The sequence below is a fragment of the Struthio camelus genome, chromosome 4 (assembly GCF_040807025.1).
Source record: "Struthio camelus isolate bStrCam1 chromosome 4, bStrCam1.hap1, whole genome shotgun sequence".
In the NCBI taxonomy this organism is placed as follows: domain Eukaryota; kingdom Metazoa; phylum Chordata; class Aves; order Struthioniformes; family Struthionidae; genus Struthio; species Struthio camelus.
In genome coordinates this window covers 85268212-85288756 of record NC_090945.1, presented here as the reverse complement: position 1 = coordinate 85288756, position 20545 = coordinate 85268212, and the positions used below count along the sequence as shown (strand labels likewise).

Genomic DNA, 20545 nt, shown 5'->3' with positions numbered 1-20545 from the left:
TGGGCAGGACTACTATGTCTGAGGAGCCTAAGATACCTAGTGGCCCATGCCTCTGTGCCCTAGGCTGCCTGCTCCTTCCCTCCTTTGAGCCTTGTTGTCTGTCTTGCAGGCAAAAAGAGATGCCTGGAGGACCATGAAGTACATGGAGCTCTTCATTGTTGCTGATCACACACTGGTGAGCTCCACAGGGGCAGAAACACGGTCCCTTGCAGATACGCCAGGACTCCTCTCTGCCTCCCTCTCTGCTCTTCATCTGGCAACCTCCAGCAGGTTGCTGATAACCGTTGGCAGCATCATTAATGGCTGGACTTTCCAAGTTTTGTGGCTGCAGCACACCTACGATGTCTCTAGCACAGGGCAGGACTCAATGTGGATGTGACCTTGAAGGGGAAAGCAGGCCTAGACTGCCTCTAGGCCTCACTGGAGGCTGTGTTTTTCCCAGGGTCACATGAAGTCACACACTGTCACATCCTGATAGCTCTGGGTGTCCTCTCCCTGCTTCCTTCGAGCGTGTGTGAGAGATGCTGCTGTAGCTTAATAGCATTGGCAGCACTGCAAAGTCACTAGTGAAGTGACAGATCTCCAGCAGTTTTGGCTCTTTTATTGCCTAGCATCTGCCAGCACCAGTGCCAACCTCCTTGTCCTCCTCCTTGTCTTTACCACCGGGTGCAGCCTGGCGTGAGGGGGAAGATGGGGTTGAAAGTACCAAAACTGGGTAGCAACCCCTTTCCCTGGGCCCATCTCTTTGCAGTTCAGGAACCAGAATCTTAACCTGGGCCACACCAAGCAGCGCATTGTGGAGATCGCAAACTACGTGGACAAGGTAAGGGCCAGGAAGAGCGACCAGCCTGTCCCTCTTTGTCACCTCTGTCATTCCCAGTGCATGGGAAAACACCTGAGCTCAGAGCCACCCCTTTTGCAATCCTCAGGGACTGTTCCCATGTCACTGATGCTAGGAGTTTAGATCGTGATCATAAGCAGATGGTGGAAAGTGGTTGCCACTCATTAGCTGAGCTGTAGCAGTGAAGCAAGTGCCAGCTCTTTGCCTGGCCCAGGTACGTGTCCTGCTGTAACCTCAGTGGCCATGATTAAAATCAGTGTCCTTGACACACAGTTGGGACAGGCTTAGGTGCGCACAGGAGGTGCGTAAGCTGTTGTCGACTAATGGGTGGTAACTTGCTGTGCTGCCGTCACTGGCTCATGAGCCCACAGCTTTGCCTCTAAAGCTCAAGTTTGCAGGTGGATTAGGGACAAGTGTGTCCCGCAGTCATCCAGGGAAAGCATGAGGATCCATCAGCTAAAACTCTTTCTCACTCGTACTGGATCCTGAAGGCCAGGCACTGCGGTGAGGATGGGGGAGCATAAGGAAGTGCTGTAAATGCAAGTCCCTGTCCCCTTCATCCCTGTCTCCTTCCTGCAGTTTTACAGGTCTCTGAATATCAAGGTGGCCCTGATCGGCCTAGAGGTGTGGACGGAGCGGGACCAGTGCACCGTGACCAGCGATGCCAACGCCTCGCTCTGGTCCTTCCTGCAGTGGAGGAAGGTGCTGAGGTCTCGGAAGAAGCATGACAATGCCCAGCTGCTGACGTGAGCACCCTTGTAGACCTGGGGTCCACAGGGCAGGGAACTCCCAGCCCACTCCGGGGTCTCCTCAGAGCCTGATGTGCCCCCAGGGGTGCTAACTGCCCCGCCGGGGGCGCTGATTGCCTGTTCACTCTCCTTTCCGGTGCACGTCTGGACAGCGGGAAGACGTTCAGGGGGACGACCATCGGCATGGCCCCGCTGGAGGGGATGTGCAGCCCAGATAACTCTGGAGGGGTTAGCATGGTAAGGGAGGCGTGGGGGTCTCTGCTGACCTTCCCAGTTTGGGGACCCCATTGCCATCCTGTCTTGTTTGCTGACATAGAGGATCAGCCATCTTAGGTTGCAGCAAAGATGCTTGTAGTCCCCTTATCCCACTCAGATGTTGGCCGTGCAATTAGAAAGAGGGTGAGAAAGGGCCAGTATAAAGCTCTTCTGCCCATATACACGCCCCAGCTAGCAGCAGCGCTGGGATCTCTTGGACTGGGGATTGTTCCTGGCCCCCCATATGTAATATTTGCTGCTTATTCCCTGCCCATGCCTTCTGGTTTTGCAGGATTATCTCCACCCCAGATAGGTCTTCTCCCCTTCTTCTTACTCCCTTGTAGGGTGACAGCAGCCCTGGTGACCCTGCGGGCTCTGAGCAGTGTAGTGGTGTGGGGTACTGTGGTTTCTGGTCTTCAGGCTGTGTGCCTCCAAGGCCTCAGGGTTTTCAGTAGTTGGCTCCAGCAGAGATGATCTTCCCAGAAATCCCACATTGCCTCTTCTTTTATCCCCTGAGCTCTTCAGGCTTGTTCCTAGCTTGGTCAGGGTCCTGCCCTCCTGCCACCAAGGTGGTTGCAGAGCAAAAACCCTGACAGTTGTCGGGAGCTCCATGTGGGTTTTCAGGGGGCCAAACCCCGCTTCTGCAGTGAGCCCTCCTCCATCCCTTCCTTCCTCCTTCCCACGGGATCCAGCTGTGAACCTGGGGCTGACATAGTCCCTCCACCTTGCATTTCCCCCCCCCCGAGCTCTGTCCCCGCTGCAGAGCGGTCGCCTCTCTCTGCTCCCCGGCTGCCTTTCTGATGCATTCCCCCATCCTTGTGCAGGACCACTCGGAGCAGCCCATTGGAGCAGCTGCCACCATGGCCCATGAAATTGGCCACAATTTCGGCATGAGCCACGACAGCCAGGGCTGCTGCGTGGAGGCCACTCCTGAGCAAGGCGGGTGCGTCATGGCAGCGGCAACTGGGTAAGAGAGGGGACAACGATGGGGACGGGATGCGGGGAGTGTGGCCTCAAGCCCCTGACCAAATTCCAGATGCCTTTCCCGGACGTGCAGCCTGGGGAGCAGAGAGGGAGGACCTGTCCTGCAGATGCTCTTTTGTGTGTCTGGTTCCACATTGCAAAGGGAAAGCTGACTGGTTGCCTTCCTCCCCACTCGCCCTGCATGTCCCACTTCCCCTGAGCAGGCACAGGTCAAGGGGAGCAGGCAGTTCTCATCCCTCCCGGGCGAAACATGCAGAGAAAAGATAACAGCATCTCCATGAACTCCTGCCTTACTCAGGAGGAATGAACCAGGCTGGAGGCCTCCAAAGGGCAACAGAGCAGCTAGGAGAGGACAAGGGAGGCCGGGGGAAAGGAGGAAGGCAGCGTTTGGTTTCCAGCACACTGCCTGAGCAGCCCCAGCCCTAGGAAGAGCCGGAGACAGAGGCAAATGGATTTCGTCTGGTTGACACGTTACGTGGCCTGTTTCTTGCCAGCAGCGCTGCTTCTCCGCTTCACTGTTTGTACAGTGGGATATTGTGCAGGTGGACACTGCTGGGGAACACAAGGCCGTTTCCTGTGCTAACCCACACCCTGAAGCAGTGAAGTTATTATTCACTTGTAATACTGGAGGATGAAGAGGTCCCCAGTCCACAGCCAGGATGCGGCTGTGCTGGTGGGGAAGCCAGAGCTAAGCAGGGCTAAGGTGTGATGAGCTCATGGTCCCTAAAGCCAGCCTCACTATGTCCTGATGCAGGATGCTCCAGATTAGCAGTAATTAACTTTCACGCGCTCCAGCGTCCTACCTCCATTTGCTTTTCTTTGCTTTTACCCCTTAATTCAGCTCAGAGCTGTATGAAATTAATCTAATTGGTGCCACTTCCCCTTTCAAGGCCGTTTCCCCATCAGGTTTTCCAGCTCCTAACAATACAGTTGTCCTAGATTTCCCTGCATTGCAGAAGAGCAGCGATTTATTCCCTGTTCTTTGAACCCACCTGGTCTATGAGTTAATAAATAACGGTCCAAAAAATCACAGTGCTGTTTCACTTTAGGGAACTGCCCGGCCAGCTCCAGAGTGAGTCTAATTGGTACCTGATCTGTTCTCTGTGACAGATTTGGGTCTTATGGCTGTTAAAAGAGGTTTTATTCTCTTTTTAGGTGGCTTCTGATGGGGAAAAGTGCCTGCTTTCCAGGAAGACGTAGCTATGTTTTTGTTTAGTTGGGTATGGAAAACCTGAGTTTTCCTGCCCCCGTCTATTTGAGTTGGATACCCTGGAACAAAGCAGTATACCAGATGCTGTAATTCAGCTGTGCTGTGCCCCTGCTCACCTCTGTAGACAAAGCCTTCTGGCTAGATGTCTTTCTGCAATGCCTTGTTCCTCCTCCTGAAGATGACGAACCCTGCAGGGTGATGGGAGGTGCCACCTGGCCCAAGAGACTGGCCGAGGAAAAGAAGTGGCACGTGAATAGCAGGTCCCCGAGGAAGCCCCACTCCCTTTTCAAATGGATAATGTGCTTTTCAGTCCAAATATTTCTTTAAAAATTGTTTTTTGAAATGTTTTTTCCCCACAAGGGTGGGAAACATATTTTTGACTCTGTAGACTGTCCCTATTTGCATGTTCATGTCCCAGTTTGTGGGACTTTACTTGCTCACCCTCCAATGATTTGTTTGGACCTGCAGTTTTTCCTACAGCTCAAGAGATTGCCCCCAGACTTCAGAGTTACTTCAGAAAAAGCCCTCTCGTTTATGTCAGAAATGGGATGTCCTAATTTCAAAGAAAAATTTTTTCAGCAATATGAGGAAATGAGAATAACACTGAAACAGAGAGCAATGCATACGTTTTTACTGTCTGCTTCCTCCTTTTTAATGCATCATGCAAAGAGCCTCACAAACTTATGCAAAATTAAGGAAGAACCATTCTCAGTTTCTCAAAAAAAAAAAAAATCACCAGTTTCTGTCCAGCTGCTTAGATGAAAGGTCAGTTGGGCTGTTAGAAACATGGCCGTATATGCAGTGTGTGCTGATTTTTATTGCTACTCAAGCCTTGTTGATTATTTAATACAGCCTTTTCTTTGTATTTTTCTTTTTTTCTTTAATTTTTTGAAGGATTTTCTCTGTCTCAGCGTCAGCAGTTTTTAAGTTATCCCAAATGGGTATTTCCTATCACCAGTTCAGTGATAACAGATATGTATTTAGCAGACACCCTGGCAAATAGTCCCTGTAACGTAGAACCTGACTTTCTGGTTAGGGTGGAGGGAGTCTGCAGCATCCTGAGCACAGAGGATCGAGGCACAGAGGTGATGCCTGCACCAGTGACCCCCGCACTGAACCGGCAGAGTCTGCAGGTGCCTGTAATCCCTGGAGGGCACATCCAGACCATCGGGGACTGTGTGCGTGGGTCTGCAGGCGTGGGTGTTTCCCTGCTGGGAAAAGAGCGGCCTTACACTCATCTTTGGCTCGGGGCTGCAACTGTAAGGAGGACGCCAGGTCCATGTTGCAGATCCTCAGTGCCACGGGTACCTAATCTCATGGCTCTCCATAAAATGATATACCTAAGCCCATAGGAAGACCAACATGCTGATCTTCACGTACCCATATTTTTCCTAGTAAAAGATCTTTGAAAGAGAAAACGATGGCAGTTTGTGTTTTCCTCATGGGAAAAGCCCTGTTTTCCAGTAACGACACGTTTGGAGCTGTACCTGCAGCTGCAGTTTGAATGGCTCCAACATTCACGCCTTTGGGGTTCAGACCATGGGGGTCTCCAAGAAGTTTCTTGCTGGATGTCTCATGCTCTGTGGGGTGGCATATAGCAGCTCTGCTTGCCCAACTGATTTCTTTCTGGAAAATGCTTGGATGAAGTGTAGTTTTCCCTGGTTGTTACTGTCTGATGTTTGGCTGTGTGGGTTTGGGGATGTTAGCAGCATCGATGCATCTGGCTGATGATGGCTTCTAGTCTGGCATTTGGAAGGGTTTGTGCTAGTTTTCCCCATGTCCTTATTTCCAAGCTCTACTTGTGATTTTCCGTCTTTTCCTAGTCCCAGTTGCCCTGGTTCCCATCTCTCCCCATCTGTCTCCTGCACAGACATCCCTTCCCTCGCGTGTTCAGCTCCTGCAGCAAGAGGCAGCTGGAGAACTACTTCCAGAAGGGAGGTGGCATGTGTCTCTTCAACTTGCCTGACACCAAGGACTTGGTGGTTGGCCGGAAATGTGGCAATGGCTTTCTGGAAGATGGAGAAGACTGTGACTGCGGGGAGGTGGAGGTATGGTCCTAGGCACTGCATCTCTCTTCTGAAGAGGCTTTTGCAGCTCATCTCTCAGATGCTTGCAGAGAGCTGGGCAGGTGGGAGGAGGGCATCCCATGTGGAGGGGTGTATTTCCAACAGGAATGGGTTCGCTGGTCATGGAACTTCGGGGGAGTCCACCCTGGGGACTCCATCCCAAGGGCCCTTTCCAGTCCCGCATTCCTGAATCCCATTAACCTGGGCCTGGCTCTTCTCTTGACTTTGCCCTGAGTGCTCAGTTCTTCCTCGTTCTCCCTTGCCTTAGTTTCCACGTTGGTAAATGAGGAGACCAATGCACTCAGTGAAGAAGTCGGAGGGAATAGCGGGGCTTGGTTGGGCAAGGGAAAAGGACAGACTCACTGACCATAGTGGTGTCTTTTCTCCATGCAGGAGTGCACCAACCCGTGCTGCAATGCGCACAACTGCACGCTGAAGGTGGGGGCCCAGTGTGCCCACGGTGACTGCTGCCAGAACTGCAGGGTAACCCACACTGCCTTTCCCCGCGTGCCCAGCCACCTGCGGGGCGCAGGTTCCTGGGGCCGAGGAGGGGCATATGGCCCCCGTCGTTCTCCTGGGACGCACACCGTACATGTCCCTGCTCAGGCCCCGAGTTCAGCACCCCTAGGGCCAAATGGGAAGGGTTGTCCATGAACGCACATCCTCCAGGGATTCTCCGCTGGCTGCTCCTGTGGCTGGCGTCCAGCCCCAGGGATCTGGCTTGATATAGGGATCTGCCTTGAGAGTCCCTTCTAGTCCCATAGAGGACTATATTAATAGCTTCTAACCCTGGGCTGTGCCGGGAGTGTCAGTCCCGGCTTGGCATGTGTACTGCCATTCAGTACTGATATTTCTCTCTCCTCCTCGGTAGCTAAAGGTGGCTGGGACCATCTGCAGGGAAGCAGCAGGGTCTTGTGACCTCCCCGAGTACTGCACGGGTGCCTCACCTTACTGTCCGGCCAATGTCTACCTGCTGGACGGCTCCTCCTGTGCCTATGGCGAGGCCTACTGCAACAACGGCATGTGCATGACCCACCACCAGCAATGCGTCCAGCTCTGGGGACCGGGTAAGCTTGCTGGACCCCAAGCCCTGCCTCCTTGCAGCCCTTCCCTGGAGCAAGAGCCACGTCGGGTCTCAACGCTGCGTCTGTGCTTGGGAAAGGGCCTAGGTACTCGTGCCTGCTGCCGATGGGGCTGGAGTGTGGTGGATGGATGGTGTGTGCTGCCCCATCCGGGGCTGGGAGTATGTGAGGCTGGCGCAGGAGGGCTGGCAGGGCTGTGGGCACGGTGCACGCACGCTTGCAGGTGGCTGATCGTGCACTGTGCATAGCCCATCCACATGCCATGATGGCGTCCCGCTGCATATAGCCCATAGGCTGCATATGGCCTCCATGCTGCATACAGCACATGTGCTACAAATGACTCCAATGCTGCGTATGGTCCCCGTGCTGCATGTGGCCCGTAGGTGATATGGTTCTTGTGCTGCGTATGGCCCCCATGCTACATAGGGCTACGGGCAGTGTATGCTCATATACTGCATACGGCTTGCGTACGCACTGCACAATCCCCATGTACATGTGCTTGACACCCTGCCCGCACCCCATGTATACACAACCCCAGCTGCTCACACCGCATAAGAGTGCGCACAGCTCTCCCGGTCCCCATTTGCGCAGCGATGCTGCCACCTCCTGGGGCCAGCACTGCGCTGTGCCCCTCTGCAGGAGAGCTGCAGTAGGCAGCTGTAGGGAAAGCCTCCCCCAAGGCTGAAATCCTCCACAAGCCCCCAGAGCAAAAAGGGTTTCACCCCTGTTGTGCTGTTCTTAGCCTAGCACTCACAGCAGCAGCACTCCATTGTACGGTATTTTCTGCATAAGCTTCCAAACACTGTTACCAGTTTCGGTATTTCTCCCCTCTCCCTCCTGGCTGCTTTTCTGGGCCACTGATTATGCTGGATCTTTTGTTCCTCCTGGCAGGTGCCTGGCCAGCCCCTGATGCCTGTTTCCAGGACGTGAACATGGCAGGCAATACCTATGGCAACTGCGGCAAAGACAGCCAAGGGCGCTACGTGAAGTGTGAAAAGAGGTGCGTGCAAAACAGATGCCCACAGGTGCCCTGTCTCCTCCTCCTGCACCCACAGCCCCCTAGTGCTTACCCCCTCACCGGGGATGCTAGGACTGTACCCCAGGGTCTTAGCTACAAGCCTTGGGCCAGCTCCCTTTTGAACCTGAGAAAGCTGCCAGCTCTTTCCTGGGCTCAGTCTTCATCACTGCTGGGAGTTTGGTCCGCCAAGCATCACCTCGCACCCCAGCCGAAAAGGCAAATCAACAAGGACAGTGGCAGTAGGAGACACTAATTTAGGGAATGCATCAGCAGTCTTTTCCCCTGTGCTCCTCAGCATCCACTGGGCTGTTAGAGGGGACATCTCTGCCTGTTCCCTTCAGCATCTCTCTATGCTGTCCATGAATTTATCAAAGCCCTTTCTGAACCAGCTGAGACTCTGCCATCACAATCTCCCGTGGCGAAAAAATTCAGAGAAAGGTGAGCCAGCAGGCACAGGGGCATGGGATGACGAGGTGTCGAGTGTGCAGTGCCCTTTAGCGGTGTGCCATGAAGCCAGGAACAGCTTTCCTGGGGCCATATGGCGTGTGTAAGACAAGGCGTCAGCCACCTGGGATGGGGCTGGGGTACCAGGAGCCTTGCTTTAAGACACAGCTCCACGTGCCCGCTGCCCACATCTCCTACCCCATCTCCTGCCCTCACCTCGACTCTGTGGGAAGGAGCAGGATGCAGTGGGCAGGCCCCATCCCTCATGACTGCGCCTCTCCTCCTAGAGATGCTATGTGTGGCAAGATCCAGTGCCAGAGCTCGGCCAAGAAACCCCAGGGGACCAACACAGTCTCCATCGATACCACCATCCGGTTTAACGGGCGAGAAGTGAAGTGCCGGGGCACGTACATGTACACTGCAAAGGATGATGAGGAAGACCTCTCAGACCCTGGGCTGGTGATGACAGGGACGAAATGTGGAGATGGGATGGTGAGTACCTCTTCCTAGGTTTGGGGTCTGAGGATGGGCTGGCAGCGCTGGGAAGATCAGCTCCTCAGCCTCTTGTCCCAGGTCCAGCTTCATCGTGTGACAGCAGGGCCACAGGAAGTGGTTCTACCCAAATTTGCAGATATCCCCAAAATCAGAAGTCTCTGCTGGTAGGAGAAGTGTTGGTGGAGAAAGTCTTTGGCTCAGTCTTTGGCAATGACAGTACAAACCACTGATATACCACTTTAGCAGGGAAACAAGAAACAACAATTACAAATAATATCGATTCTGATCAGATGCAAGCAATTTTCTTCCTTTTCAACTGAAATTAAATGCCCTGTGAGTTTCATCTTGTTCTCTGGACTGTTTTCTTGGGTATATTTCCCCTCGGGCGTGGGTAGGAAAGGCAAAGGAGATGACATCCTTGTTTCCCAAAGGTGGAGGGATGCAGCAGGTCCCTGGGGAAGGAGCAGCACCTGGAGTGCAGGAACCCATGTTCAGTTCCCTCTTCTATCTTGGGAGATGAACCCTCACGAGGAGTTCTCAGATGGGGTGTTTCTACATGGCAACAGATGCCTGTGTGTGGGTAACTGAATCCCTCTTTTTTTCCCCAGTGTTTATTTAGCTATTTAATGCAAAGTAGAGTAACCCCAGCAAGATGAGGTGCCTGCCTCAGGACTTGACAGATGACGCTTCCTCTTGGGAAGATGGGTTGGTGAGGCCCACAAGCAGAGAAGAGGCCTGTGTGCCCTCAGGCAGGCTGTATTCTCTAACCTAAGCTGGGATGAACAGGGATGCTACAGCTGTGGTGGGCTTGTAGGTCGAGGTCCAAAATGTTTCTCTTGTATATAAACTTACTGGCAAATTCCAGGCAATTTGTCAATGAATGAACAGTTTTCTAAGGGAAAATTGTGTTAGGAATCAAGAGGATTGATCCAAGTAGATGCTGCTAGCTAAGCATTAGTCTCTTTTACAGTCCCTGCATCCCTCAATATTTTGAGAGGGATCGGCTCATCTGAGAAACGGTGGAGGCTTTGTAGATGACATGGTAGCAGGGATGCAGGCCAGACAGAATTGGCTAGGGAGATAGGGTCTTTGCTGTTTGGCATTTTAATTGGGAAATTTTCATCCCACTTTAGGATGAAAGGCCAAAACATTGACATTTTCATGAGAAAGGATGCCCGTTTTTGAAGAGCCAAAGTAGGCTTTTTCAGATTCTGCCCACCTTTTAGGGGCAGATGGGAAATGCTGTCTCCAGGAGCTGCCAGGTGGGTTGTCAGGGGAGGGAGGTGGGAGATGTGTTGGCTGTTTTCTGGAGGACTGGCATGGACTGAGGATGGCCGAGGTTTCCTGGAGCGTACTGAAAATTGGAGTGAAATCAGTGCCTTGGTTTGGAATAATACGGTTTAACCGACCTGCATTTTCCAGTGGACAGTGTCATTTTAGAAGACTCCTATCTATGAAGCCAGAAGATCGCTGTTCCCTGTCTCTGGGCCTTTCTCTAATCTTGGCTTCTTGGCACTCTCTCAGGTTTGCAAAGATCGTCGGTGCCAGAATGCCTCTCTTTTTGAGCTGGAAAAGTGTGTTTCCCAGTGCAACGGCCATGGGGTGAGTTACTGTCTGAGACCTACAGCAGGGTCCTGAGATGAGCTCAGATTCTTAAGCAAAACCAAACATCTCCCACAGGGATGAGTCTTGCAATGCAGCAAGCACCTGTTCTTCATAACTATCACATTCATGTGAGCTCTGGGTGAGACTGAGCTGAGATTTCTGCTATCTGTGTCCAAGTTAGATGAAGAAGATCATCCTTGATGTAAGGACCATCTGCAAAATTTGAATCGGTATTTTCTCTGAACTGGAGAGTGTTCAGAGCTCAGAGCAGGTGCCTGTTCCCTCTGAGAGCAAAGCAATAGTCAGAAACACTACTGAGACTGCAGTAAAACAGGGAAGTGGTTCACAGGCTAGAAGGAGCCACTATTGTCCAAAGCTTAAAGTCTACAAAGATTTGACCTCTACCAGCAAGGTTTCCTTAGGTCGTGAACCTAGGCTTTGTCATATAAGGCAACAACAAACTGCTGCAGAAAATCACCGTGGGATTATATATAAGGTCCTAGGCAGGTCACCTAAATTAATCCTTTCATTCTGCTCAGCATTGTTAAGGCTTCAGGTTTGCGTTCTCTGCTTTATGAAAGGCATAGATCCCTGGGAAACACTCCAAGGGAAAGACCCAGTGTCTAACAAACTTCTGGCCTCCCAAGCAGTATTCAGGATATTGGGCTTGTTTAGTCAAGTGGTGTGAAAACTGAGCGTATAAGATACTTGTCTTTAAAGGTTTCTGCAAAGAGCAGGGAAATAAATGTCAGCAAAAAAATGTCTCCATACATTGCAATTCTAGCTCTGAAGGCAACACAGATATGATCCAAGTGATGTTCAAGGGATGGATGTGGGCAGGGATTAAGCTCCTTATGCCTCTCCAGCCTAGATTCCTCCTGTTGGCCATCTGATCTCATCCTCACTGTATGAATTACCGTTTCCATACGTTCCATTGCCCTTTATGGTCTCCAACCCTTCTTTTCCCATAGGTCTGCAACAGCAACAAGAACTGCCACTGCAATGCTGGCTGGGCTCCCCCGTACTGCGAGAAGCCAGGCTTGGGTGGCAGCGTGGACAGTGGCCCTGTGCAGCGTGACAGTGAGTCCTGACTTCTCCTCAGCATGATGCAAGTGGCCAAGGTGGTTGGGGGAGCGCCCAGTGCCTTGTGACTCTGGTAGTCTGGAGCAATGCCACAAAGACAGGGAGATGGAGCGATAATGCTGTCAGCCCAGCTCCAGTCATTTGGTGGCTACCCATTGGTATCAGAGGCTTCCAGACAGAGCTGTTTACTTCCCTTTTTTTGAAGGTGTGCTCAGCAGTGATATCTCTAGCCTAGGTGGCCAGGAGCAGGCAGAAGGGATTGCTATTTGCACCATATTAAACGCTGAGCCATGCTCTGAAGTTAGCCACTGCTGAGGCAAACACTCAGGCTAACAGCTCTCCCAGCCCTGTTCATCTTTGTGCTTTCCCTGCTAGATCATGAAGCCATCCTAATCACCCTTCTGCTGATCTTCCTGCTCTTCCTCCCGGCCCTGTTGATGAGCATCTACTTTTGGTACCGACGGGAGAACTCGCTCTTGAATAAATGGATAAAGGAGATGAGGAGGAGCCACGAGACGTACAAGTGAGTGACGCATCCTGAATCCCTCCTCTCTTGAGGACCCAGTGAGGCCCTGAAACCTTTTTTTTTTTTGCCACTGGCAGAGTGCAGCTTGGTAGAAGTGGTTGTGGAGAAATGGGTGCGCAGGGCCTATTTCAATCTAGTGTGAACTCAGAGAAGTTAGAGACACAGCATAGTTAGCTCTCCATCGTCTGGGGTCGTGAGATACTTGGGAGAAATGCAAGGTCTTACAGTGTCCACATCTGGCTTCTGGAAGCTGTCAGGGGATCCCATTCTTCTGGTAGCTCCAGTCCTCAGAGGAGGTATTAACAAAGCGAGTCAGCTCAGGGCCAGGTTAGAAGTCCATCTGTGCTCCCATGGTGCCACAGCAAAGCTGCAAAGCCCTCCTTGGACAAAAATATGGAAGAACACAGTGCAAGGACCCCATGCTGTTTGAGGATGGCAGGACATGTTACCTTGAACCCCGAGCTGTCTAACTGCAATGGAAGGGCAGCTGGTCTCAGCTGGCTTCATGCACTTGTGCATACAAGCCAGTATGTGTCCATCCTGGGTCTAATCCGCTGGTTAACCTGTAAAGCAAACGTTTCACTACCCTGCAAATGGTGAATTGGGACAACAGTTAATTGGATTTGAGATCAGGGCAGCTGTAGCTGTTCAGTCCTTTGCAAGCATCCTTTTCAAGCTTGCAAGGAATGAGTCCTGGTCCATGGGACATGATGCAGACTGGCTTGTGTCTACGGTGTCTGGAGCCACAGGCTCTGGTGTGAATCTTGCCCTGTTTTGCTTCTGGGTTTCCTTGTCAAGGAAAAAATAGGGTCACATCCTAGCACAAACGATTCTGACAGCATTGGTTCACTTTCTGACATTCTGAGTGTGTATGGAGGAGCTTAGGCAAGGTTTGAGATCAAAAGAGCTTTTCCCAAGGATGGTCTGAAGCTTTCAGCTCCTTCACAAGCAGAGGACAGGAATAATCTATCAGGGATAGCATGACCCCAGAGAGTGATGAGGAAGGTGGCCTGGTACTGAGGAGCCAGCTTGCCATCTGTTCCTAGCAGACTGCAAGAGCTGGAATAGCTCTAAATGAGCTCTGCATTTAGATATTCTCATTATTTCCTTCCTCCCACCCCTTATTTGCCCAGCACAGGTGCAGACACATGTATCTCAGAGTCCCTGCAAGCATTTGAGAAAAAAGCTCAAAACCAAATAAGCTTCCTCTTTTTATATCACAGGCAACTTCAAAAATGCCACCGTACCCTCATTATTTCCTGCAGACTCATAGCTCTCACTAACCTAGCACTGGAAGACATCTGCCTGTCCATTAATGGAGACAAGATATCTCTGATGTGCCTCTCTTGGGAGGCAGCTGTGGCAGAGATGGTTGCTTTGTTTTATCGTTGGTAATTTATGTTTGTGATCCTGGGCAGGAGCAAAACCATCAATCGGAAGGTAACCAGTGGCCCTTCCAAAGCTGCTTTCACCTTACGGGACATTTCCATCTCCTGCCACACTAATAAAGTAAGTAATAACTCACCTTCCAGATTTGTTTTCTTCCTTGTGGACTGATAATTGTGGGTGACCTCATCTCTCTCTAGCCACTGAGCTAGCAACTGGTACTCCATGCTGCTTTGCATGTGTTTCTGCAAAGTCTCTATGAAAGAGACTTTCAGACCGGGTGGCTGAGGGTCACCACACCTGTGACTGCAGCTCGGAGACAAAAACTGCTTTGCTGGTGGCTTTCGGGGTGACTGAGGTTCAGAAGCTGCAGACTGGGGATAAGGATCTCTCCGTTCTGTGTGTCTGTATGGTGGTACCAAGCCCCAGCCAGCTGTGTACCTCTCCTATGATGTGCAGGATTTGGTTGTTCAGCCAACATTTTGGTCAAAGGATGCCTCTTCACCTGGATTTCCTTAGGGTTGTGACTGCAGGGGTGTATTCTGCCTGGCGTTACACAGAGCTGAGCCTAGCAAAAGTACACAGGAGTCAGGGGTGTAAAGTCAGTACTGCTGAGTTAAGGTGTGAGTTCACAGTGCACCATTTGCTTTGCTCTTGTTCCGCAGTGCAAACACTGCTGCTGTGCCCTGAGTATGAACGAGACGTAGCGCAAACTGGCATGGGCAGCCCTGACCCCAAGCTGGGTTTCAGAGGTGGCGCTGCTGAGTAGGGTGCAGTGCTGGGCCTGGACGACCAACTTCTCCGAGTCAGGATCTGGGCAGTATTGATGCCTACTGTGCTGCCTCCAGGCTCTGAGCTGGGATGTGTTGTGCAGACCTGCCAGCTCAAACAGGGTCCCAGCGTGGCTGTGCATGTGCAGTGAGGCCATACCCCCGAGTTTGCCCACCTGTGGAAGGAAGGCTCCTAGCCATTTGTAATGTAGAACAAATAAAAGCTGTGCGCTCCCAAATGAAATGCAAAGCCTCTTGCAGTGCCCCCTTTAGCTGTGTGCCCTTGGGCTGTAGTATACATCCTGGCACATTCCCTGCCAAAAGGGAATCATCAGAGCTCTACCTGCTCGGAAGGACCCCGGTGAAGGCCAGGTTTCACCTCTGCCAGGAGCTTCCACAGGGAGATTTCCACGTCACCATGGCAAAGCTTAGCAGGGGCTCTGCGATCCTACTGAAAGCTTTTCGCTGAGTCTCCAGGAAGGCAGATGGTTTGCTGTTGGTTGTTATAGCTCTTGCAAATTTGGGAGAGATACTCGGAGAACAGAATTCAGGAAGACAGAGCAATGGATTTTTTTGAGCCTGGCCACAGTGGCTGAGAGCAGGGTGGAAAGGATGATTTCTCCCATCTCAGCAACTGGAAATCTGGGATGGATTTACCAGAGCTGTCCCTGCTCTAGGTTTCCTGAGCCCTACCCTGGCACCTTGCTCCTCTCCATGTGCTCTCTGTGTTCACTTTGGGGCAGGATGGTGAAAGGTCAGTGCCAGGAAGTGGAATAAGTACCCTGTCCTCCTCCTGTGACTCCCTAGTAACCAGACCACGAGGGGACTTCTGCTTTCCAGCAACCAGGAAAACCAGTTAATGTTTTTTCTCCATGTTTTTGCTTTTCTTGTCCCTGCAGGCAATGCGGACTGCGTTCCCCCACAAACCCAGGGCTCACCAGAACGGCTCCCAGCCCGTCAACATTGTCCACCCGCTTCGCCCAGCTCCCCACTCCATGCCTCAGCCTCTGAGAGACCACAAGCCTGCTAGGCCACCTCCACCAGTCAGCAGATCACCTGCTGTCCCCACCAAAACAGTGGTGTCTCATGCTAAACTGCCACCTCCGAAGAAACCTCTTCCTTGCAGTCCCGTGAGGACCCCACTGGTGAGTTTTGCTGGCTGGCCATGTTTCCCCACAGAGCTTGGAAGAATTCCCTGGTTTTGGCTGCCACCCAGAACAGCTTGCCACAAATTCAGATGTTTAATTGCACAATTAAACATCCAGCCCAGCACAGCTTGACTCTTGGTACTCAGACACCCCACATAAAAGCAGAGAGTGCTCGGGCCTGTCTTTGATGTTTTGTTTTAGCTCTGGCACCAGAAGCTTAGATTTTCCTTCCAGATGTCCTGGATGGGATCCTTTTAGATGACACCGTTTGGTGGCTCATGGCCCTACAGTGCTGAGGCTTGTGTGTGTGCAGAAAGTGTGCATCCCATCCCCGTCTTGCCTCTGGGAACCTCAGAGACGTGGGCACCTGTGACTCTTCTGTGGAGTTACTGGACACTATTAAGGAGCTGTCACGCCACCGAAAGAGACAAGTCTGTTGCAATGGTGAAGAAAATCCAGTAGATAATGAGTGTTTTAAGGTAGTTTGGTTATTGGCACCATGTTGTTCTGTGTTTTGAGGCATTTCAGCTCTGTGGCAGGAGAGAGAGAGAGTTATAGGAGATTATTGGAAGTTGAAGGATGTTGTCTCTCCCTATGCACTTTTTGATCTCAGGTTGTCCCAAAGCACCAGCCACCCTGTCGACCGCTGCCTGGAAGTCCACTCTTGGCCAAAGAGCTGTCTCCTGCACATGGACAGACCCTGCTGGTCATGGTCCCTCCTACCAACTTCAGGTCATCGGGTACAAGCACCACTAGCCGCTGCACGAGGCCGTTCAAGTAAGTTGAGAGGAGGAGCTGAGCTGCCTCCCACCAGGGTCCTACAGGCAGGCAGTGTGGGGGGTGTTGTGGGTCACATCTCAGGGGTCATTCCAAATGTCATCTGGATGCAGAGTGCAGTGCACTCTGGTCTGCCCCTTGTTCCCTTGCCCTGTGGTGTCTGCAGGGTAACCTGGATTTCTCCTGCTCTTACCTGACGTAGCTAATGTGTCCGGGCTGGGCTGTTGAGGAACAAGAGGAATAGTCTGGGCTCTGGGGTGTGCAGGTCTGTGCCCTACTGCCTGGGCTACAAAGGACTTCAAAGTCCACCAAGTCTGAGAGAACTGGGAAAAAGGCCTTTAAGGTTTTGGGGGTCCTTGCATGCAGGTTTAGGGGAGTCACCTATGTCAGGGGGCTGCGGTAACGTGACCAAGGTCAGGTAATGGTCTTCAGGGCTTGCGGAGTCCTGTGGGCTTAAGGGAGGTGCCACCTTTCAGCGGGCACGTGGAGTCTCCCCACCCAGAGCGGGAGGGGGCTGTTGGCAAGTTGTTGGGGACACATGAGTGAAGGGATGGCTGGTGACACTCTGTTTGTCTTTGCTTCCTACAGGCCAATGCCGCCTCAAAGGTGAGTCCCAAACACCAGGCAGGACAATGCCTTTACTGGGAATGGAATTGCTTGTGAGGGAATGGCCTCTGGTTAAACACTAGCCTAGGACTAATGTTGTTTATTTCTGCTACCTGGAAATAAGGGAAGTAGGAAAGTATAGGTTTAGATTTGAAGCCTAGCACCAAAGCAGTCCAAGTTGAGTAGGTTGCCTGCGTGATGCTGGAGTGACCTGAAACAGCCCCAGGTTGCATCTCCTCTGATCTCAGGGATAACAGGTGATCTGCTCTCCTTGAGCTGTGGAAGGATGATTGTAGTGCAGATGGTGGATGCCTGGTCTCTCTGCTCTCGTTATAATGAGTTGTTTTCTTGTTCTTTTTGTGCCTAGGCCGGTCCCAACCATCAAAGTTCAATCAACCTCGTTCCCCTTGAAGAAATGACAAACCAAGGACACCTTAAGCCCATCCTTCCTGAGCTGGCTCTCCTGATTTGCACTGCTGCTGGCACCAGGGTTCTTTTGTTCCTCTCTTGTTTTGTATTTTAATACCAGAGGACTATTTTTATAAGACAGTATGTTTATTCAGCACAAAAGCAATAGTAGGGGGATAGGGAGGGACTGAGAGGAGAAATTGGTACTATGATGTAACTAAGGGTTGAGATGGACTGGTGGTGGGATTACCATGTTGGAGACTCCACCACCACTCCTGGCATTGCTTTCCTGCCAATTTATCTGCCAGCCTTGGTTTCTTACTGATGTTGCACATGAGCTGGGATGGGGTGACTTGGGGTCAAAAGTAAGCATCCACACTGATGAAAAATGCTGAGGACAGTGCCAGCGGAAGCTGTGTAATATCGTTCTAGCTACCTCCTCCTTCTCCTCTAGTCCTGGTGGGACCCTCCACCACCCATTGCCACCAGAGTTCAATGCTGGGCCTTGTTTCCAGAGCCATTTGCAATGAGAGAAAAGAAGTGGTTTCCAGTTTGAACTGTGCTAGGCAGTGCTGGGACTTTTGCATGATGAACCAAGTTCTCAGATGCTTCCCGGCCTTCTTTCTGACTGAAAAAAAAAAAAAAAAGAAAACAGTGACAATCCTGGGACTGTACTTGCAAGGAGCAGCCATCCGGGAAATGGTTTAATGTCTGCGCTGCTGGTGGTCGCTGGTTACCAGGGTGCTTTCGAGGGGCTCAGGAGCCCTCCAAAAACATTGCAAGTCTCCTGCTCATGGGACAAGCCCAGCGGTGGCTTTGTGAGCTGCTAACACTCTGCTGTCCAAAAGGAGAAGGAGCCACAAGCCAGGAACAAGAGCAGGAAGACCTTTTGCCTATGCCGTTGGCTTTCCTAATGGCCTTGACCAAGTCATTACATTTCTCTGTGCCTCAGTTCCCCCGTCTGTAAAATGGGGGGTAATACCTACCTCACAGGGGTGTTGTGAGGTTTAACAAACTGATGTCTTGAAAGGGCTTTACAATCCTCAGATCAAAGGTGCTGTTGACCTGCACAGTACTACATCGTGCCACTTTCCTATGACTTGACATGTGGCTCTGTCAGGGTCTGAAATGAGAACAATGGCTTTGTACAGTCTTCCGGCTCCTCTGGCTGTTTTATTGCTCAGAAGTTCTGATAGCCTTTAGACACCAAGAACTCCAGGTCTTCCACTATGGCAGTGTAAACAGACATCTCGGAAGCCCCTTCTGTTAGCCCTTGAACCTGGGGTTCATTCGGTCCCACAGTGTGTAACACGTCAGCTACCCTGGGTTAGAAAGATTTGTCCTAGGTCAAATGGGATCTGAGACATGTCCAACCCATGTAAAGTTGCTTGTGATGTCGGCTTAGGGATGAACCTCAGGAAACTGTGCTGGTGTTTCATTATCACCAGTGCTACAAAAGAAGCACGTTATGGGATGGGGTTCAAATCTCTGCAAAGTACTACTCTGGTGGCTCTCACTGGCTGAACAGGAATTGGGATGGGGAGATGAGGCTGTTCCACCAGTCAAAAAGGACTCCTTAAATCTTCTTAGCAGCCTTCCAGAGGACAGAGTAAATGAACAGGTCCCTAAAACTTTACGGGATCCTCTTCTTTTCTACGACCTGCCAAAGACTTCTGAGCCTGGTCAGACTTGGGTAAGAGCCTACAGAGCTGCTGGAGAAGGGAGACTGTGCTCCCTGCTTATGGACGTCCTTCCTTCTATTGTCTGGTATTGGCGTTAGCAGAGGGTTGAACAGTTGGAGAGGGTTTGGAGAAGTCACCACAGTGATGAAGGGGCTGGAAAATCTGTTTTCGAGGAGTTGGTTCATTTCGTTTAATAAGAACAACATGAGGGATGACGATGCCACAATCAGAAAGTGTCTTACATTTGGGGCCAGTGATCACATCAAATGATCACATCAAGCTGATGCCATTTCCCTTGGGTTGGATTCCTGCCCATTAATGTCACATATCTGACTATCATGCTCCCCTTTCCCTTCTCCTGTTGTGGATGGGGACAGATAGGGATTTACCCACCTAGAAGGTTTGAATTTTCATCTAGAGGTACCCAACCTTCTCCAGTGGTGCAGAGCCAGGACATGTACATTAGGTGGGCTAGAGGTAGCCATTTAGTCTAGAAAGGAGTTAATGGAAGTGCCCATTTCTGGTCTCAGGGATCCTGCTAGGTCATACAGATCTAGAACTCTACTCAGCAGCATAGTAAGTACTGAGCAATGATGCTTTCACCCTTCTCAGAAGATCCTTTCTCTTCCTGGGAGATGTCCTTGCATGGACCTGTGGAATTGTTTGGGGCAGAAAAGCTGTGCCATGGTGTGGAATAACCAGTCACATGCTCTGTTCCCCAGAACCATTAGTGCTGAGTACAGCCCTCTCGGGGCACGTCCATGTGAATGGACCAACCCAGATCCTCTGGCCTTGAGCTGCAAGCCAGCTCCCGTCTCAGAGCAGAGGTGCAAGGGATAGTCATTTAGGGACAGCACACAACTGTCTGTTTCCTGGCTCTGGCTGGCTGGACGTGGCTACAGGGAATGCAGGGGGAAAAAGTCCATCCTGATGCTCCCACACATGTAAGATGTGGCCTGTGGTCCGTGGGTCAGGCAGGACCTCGGGCCTGGTTAGTGAAATTCATGAATCCAGGGAAGGCTTTTGAGTGTTCAGTTAACACTAGATGGCAGCAGATGACCGTGAAAGCCTGTATTCATCCTTACCTCTGAATTGCTGCTGGGTTTTTCCAGGGACCAGATCCTCAAGTGTAGCTTTCCTTCTTGCTCTTTCCTTGCCTGCCTCAGCATCTGCAGACCCATTGCAAGTGTGAGCTTGGCATGTAAGCTGCTGAGTTCCTGTGATGGCTAGCTGAGCTTGAAGTTTGCTCAAGTGAAGTTTTCCCCTTGGTAAAGGGGTCACGTGGTTTGGGTACCTTTGGAAAATCATGGTGGAGAATTAAAAATCACAGCCCTTCCTTGTGTCATGTCCTCAACATCAAAGGCACCTTCTTGGTTAATGGAGTGTGTGCTCTGGGAAAGGGAAAGGGGA

At 51.4% G+C, this 20545-nt stretch overlaps 1 protein-coding gene across 1 annotated transcript in view; it reads left to right on the top strand.

The window, feature by feature from the left end:
• The window catches only part of ADAM33 (ADAM metallopeptidase domain 33), a 46464-nt gene extending 27858 nt beyond the window's left edge, over nucleotides 1-18606 (top strand). The window contains exons 7-24 of the mRNA XM_009681843.2: nucleotides 110-175; nucleotides 752-823; nucleotides 1421-1587; nucleotides 1743-1827; nucleotides 2670-2812; nucleotides 5910-6087; nucleotides 6499-6588; nucleotides 6977-7172; nucleotides 8079-8187; nucleotides 8937-9141; nucleotides 10669-10746; nucleotides 11721-11829; nucleotides 12208-12355; nucleotides 13777-13867; nucleotides 15414-15659; nucleotides 16276-16439; nucleotides 17028-17045; nucleotides 17413-18606. Coding sequence (XP_009680138.2) covers nucleotides 110-175; nucleotides 752-823; nucleotides 1421-1587; nucleotides 1743-1827; nucleotides 2670-2812; nucleotides 5910-6087; nucleotides 6499-6588; nucleotides 6977-7172; nucleotides 8079-8187; nucleotides 8937-9141; nucleotides 10669-10746; nucleotides 11721-11829; nucleotides 12208-12355; nucleotides 13777-13867; nucleotides 15414-15659; nucleotides 16276-16439; nucleotides 17028-17045; nucleotides 17413-17464 — 2217 coding nt within the window. The 3' untranslated portion in view covers nucleotides 17465-18606. The remainder of the gene's footprint in view (nucleotides 1-109; nucleotides 176-751; nucleotides 824-1420; nucleotides 1588-1742; nucleotides 1828-2669; nucleotides 2813-5909; nucleotides 6088-6498; nucleotides 6589-6976; nucleotides 7173-8078; nucleotides 8188-8936; nucleotides 9142-10668; nucleotides 10747-11720; nucleotides 11830-12207; nucleotides 12356-13776; nucleotides 13868-15413; nucleotides 15660-16275; nucleotides 16440-17027; nucleotides 17046-17412) is intronic.
• The last annotated feature ends 1939 nt before the right edge of the window (nucleotides 18607-20545 follow it).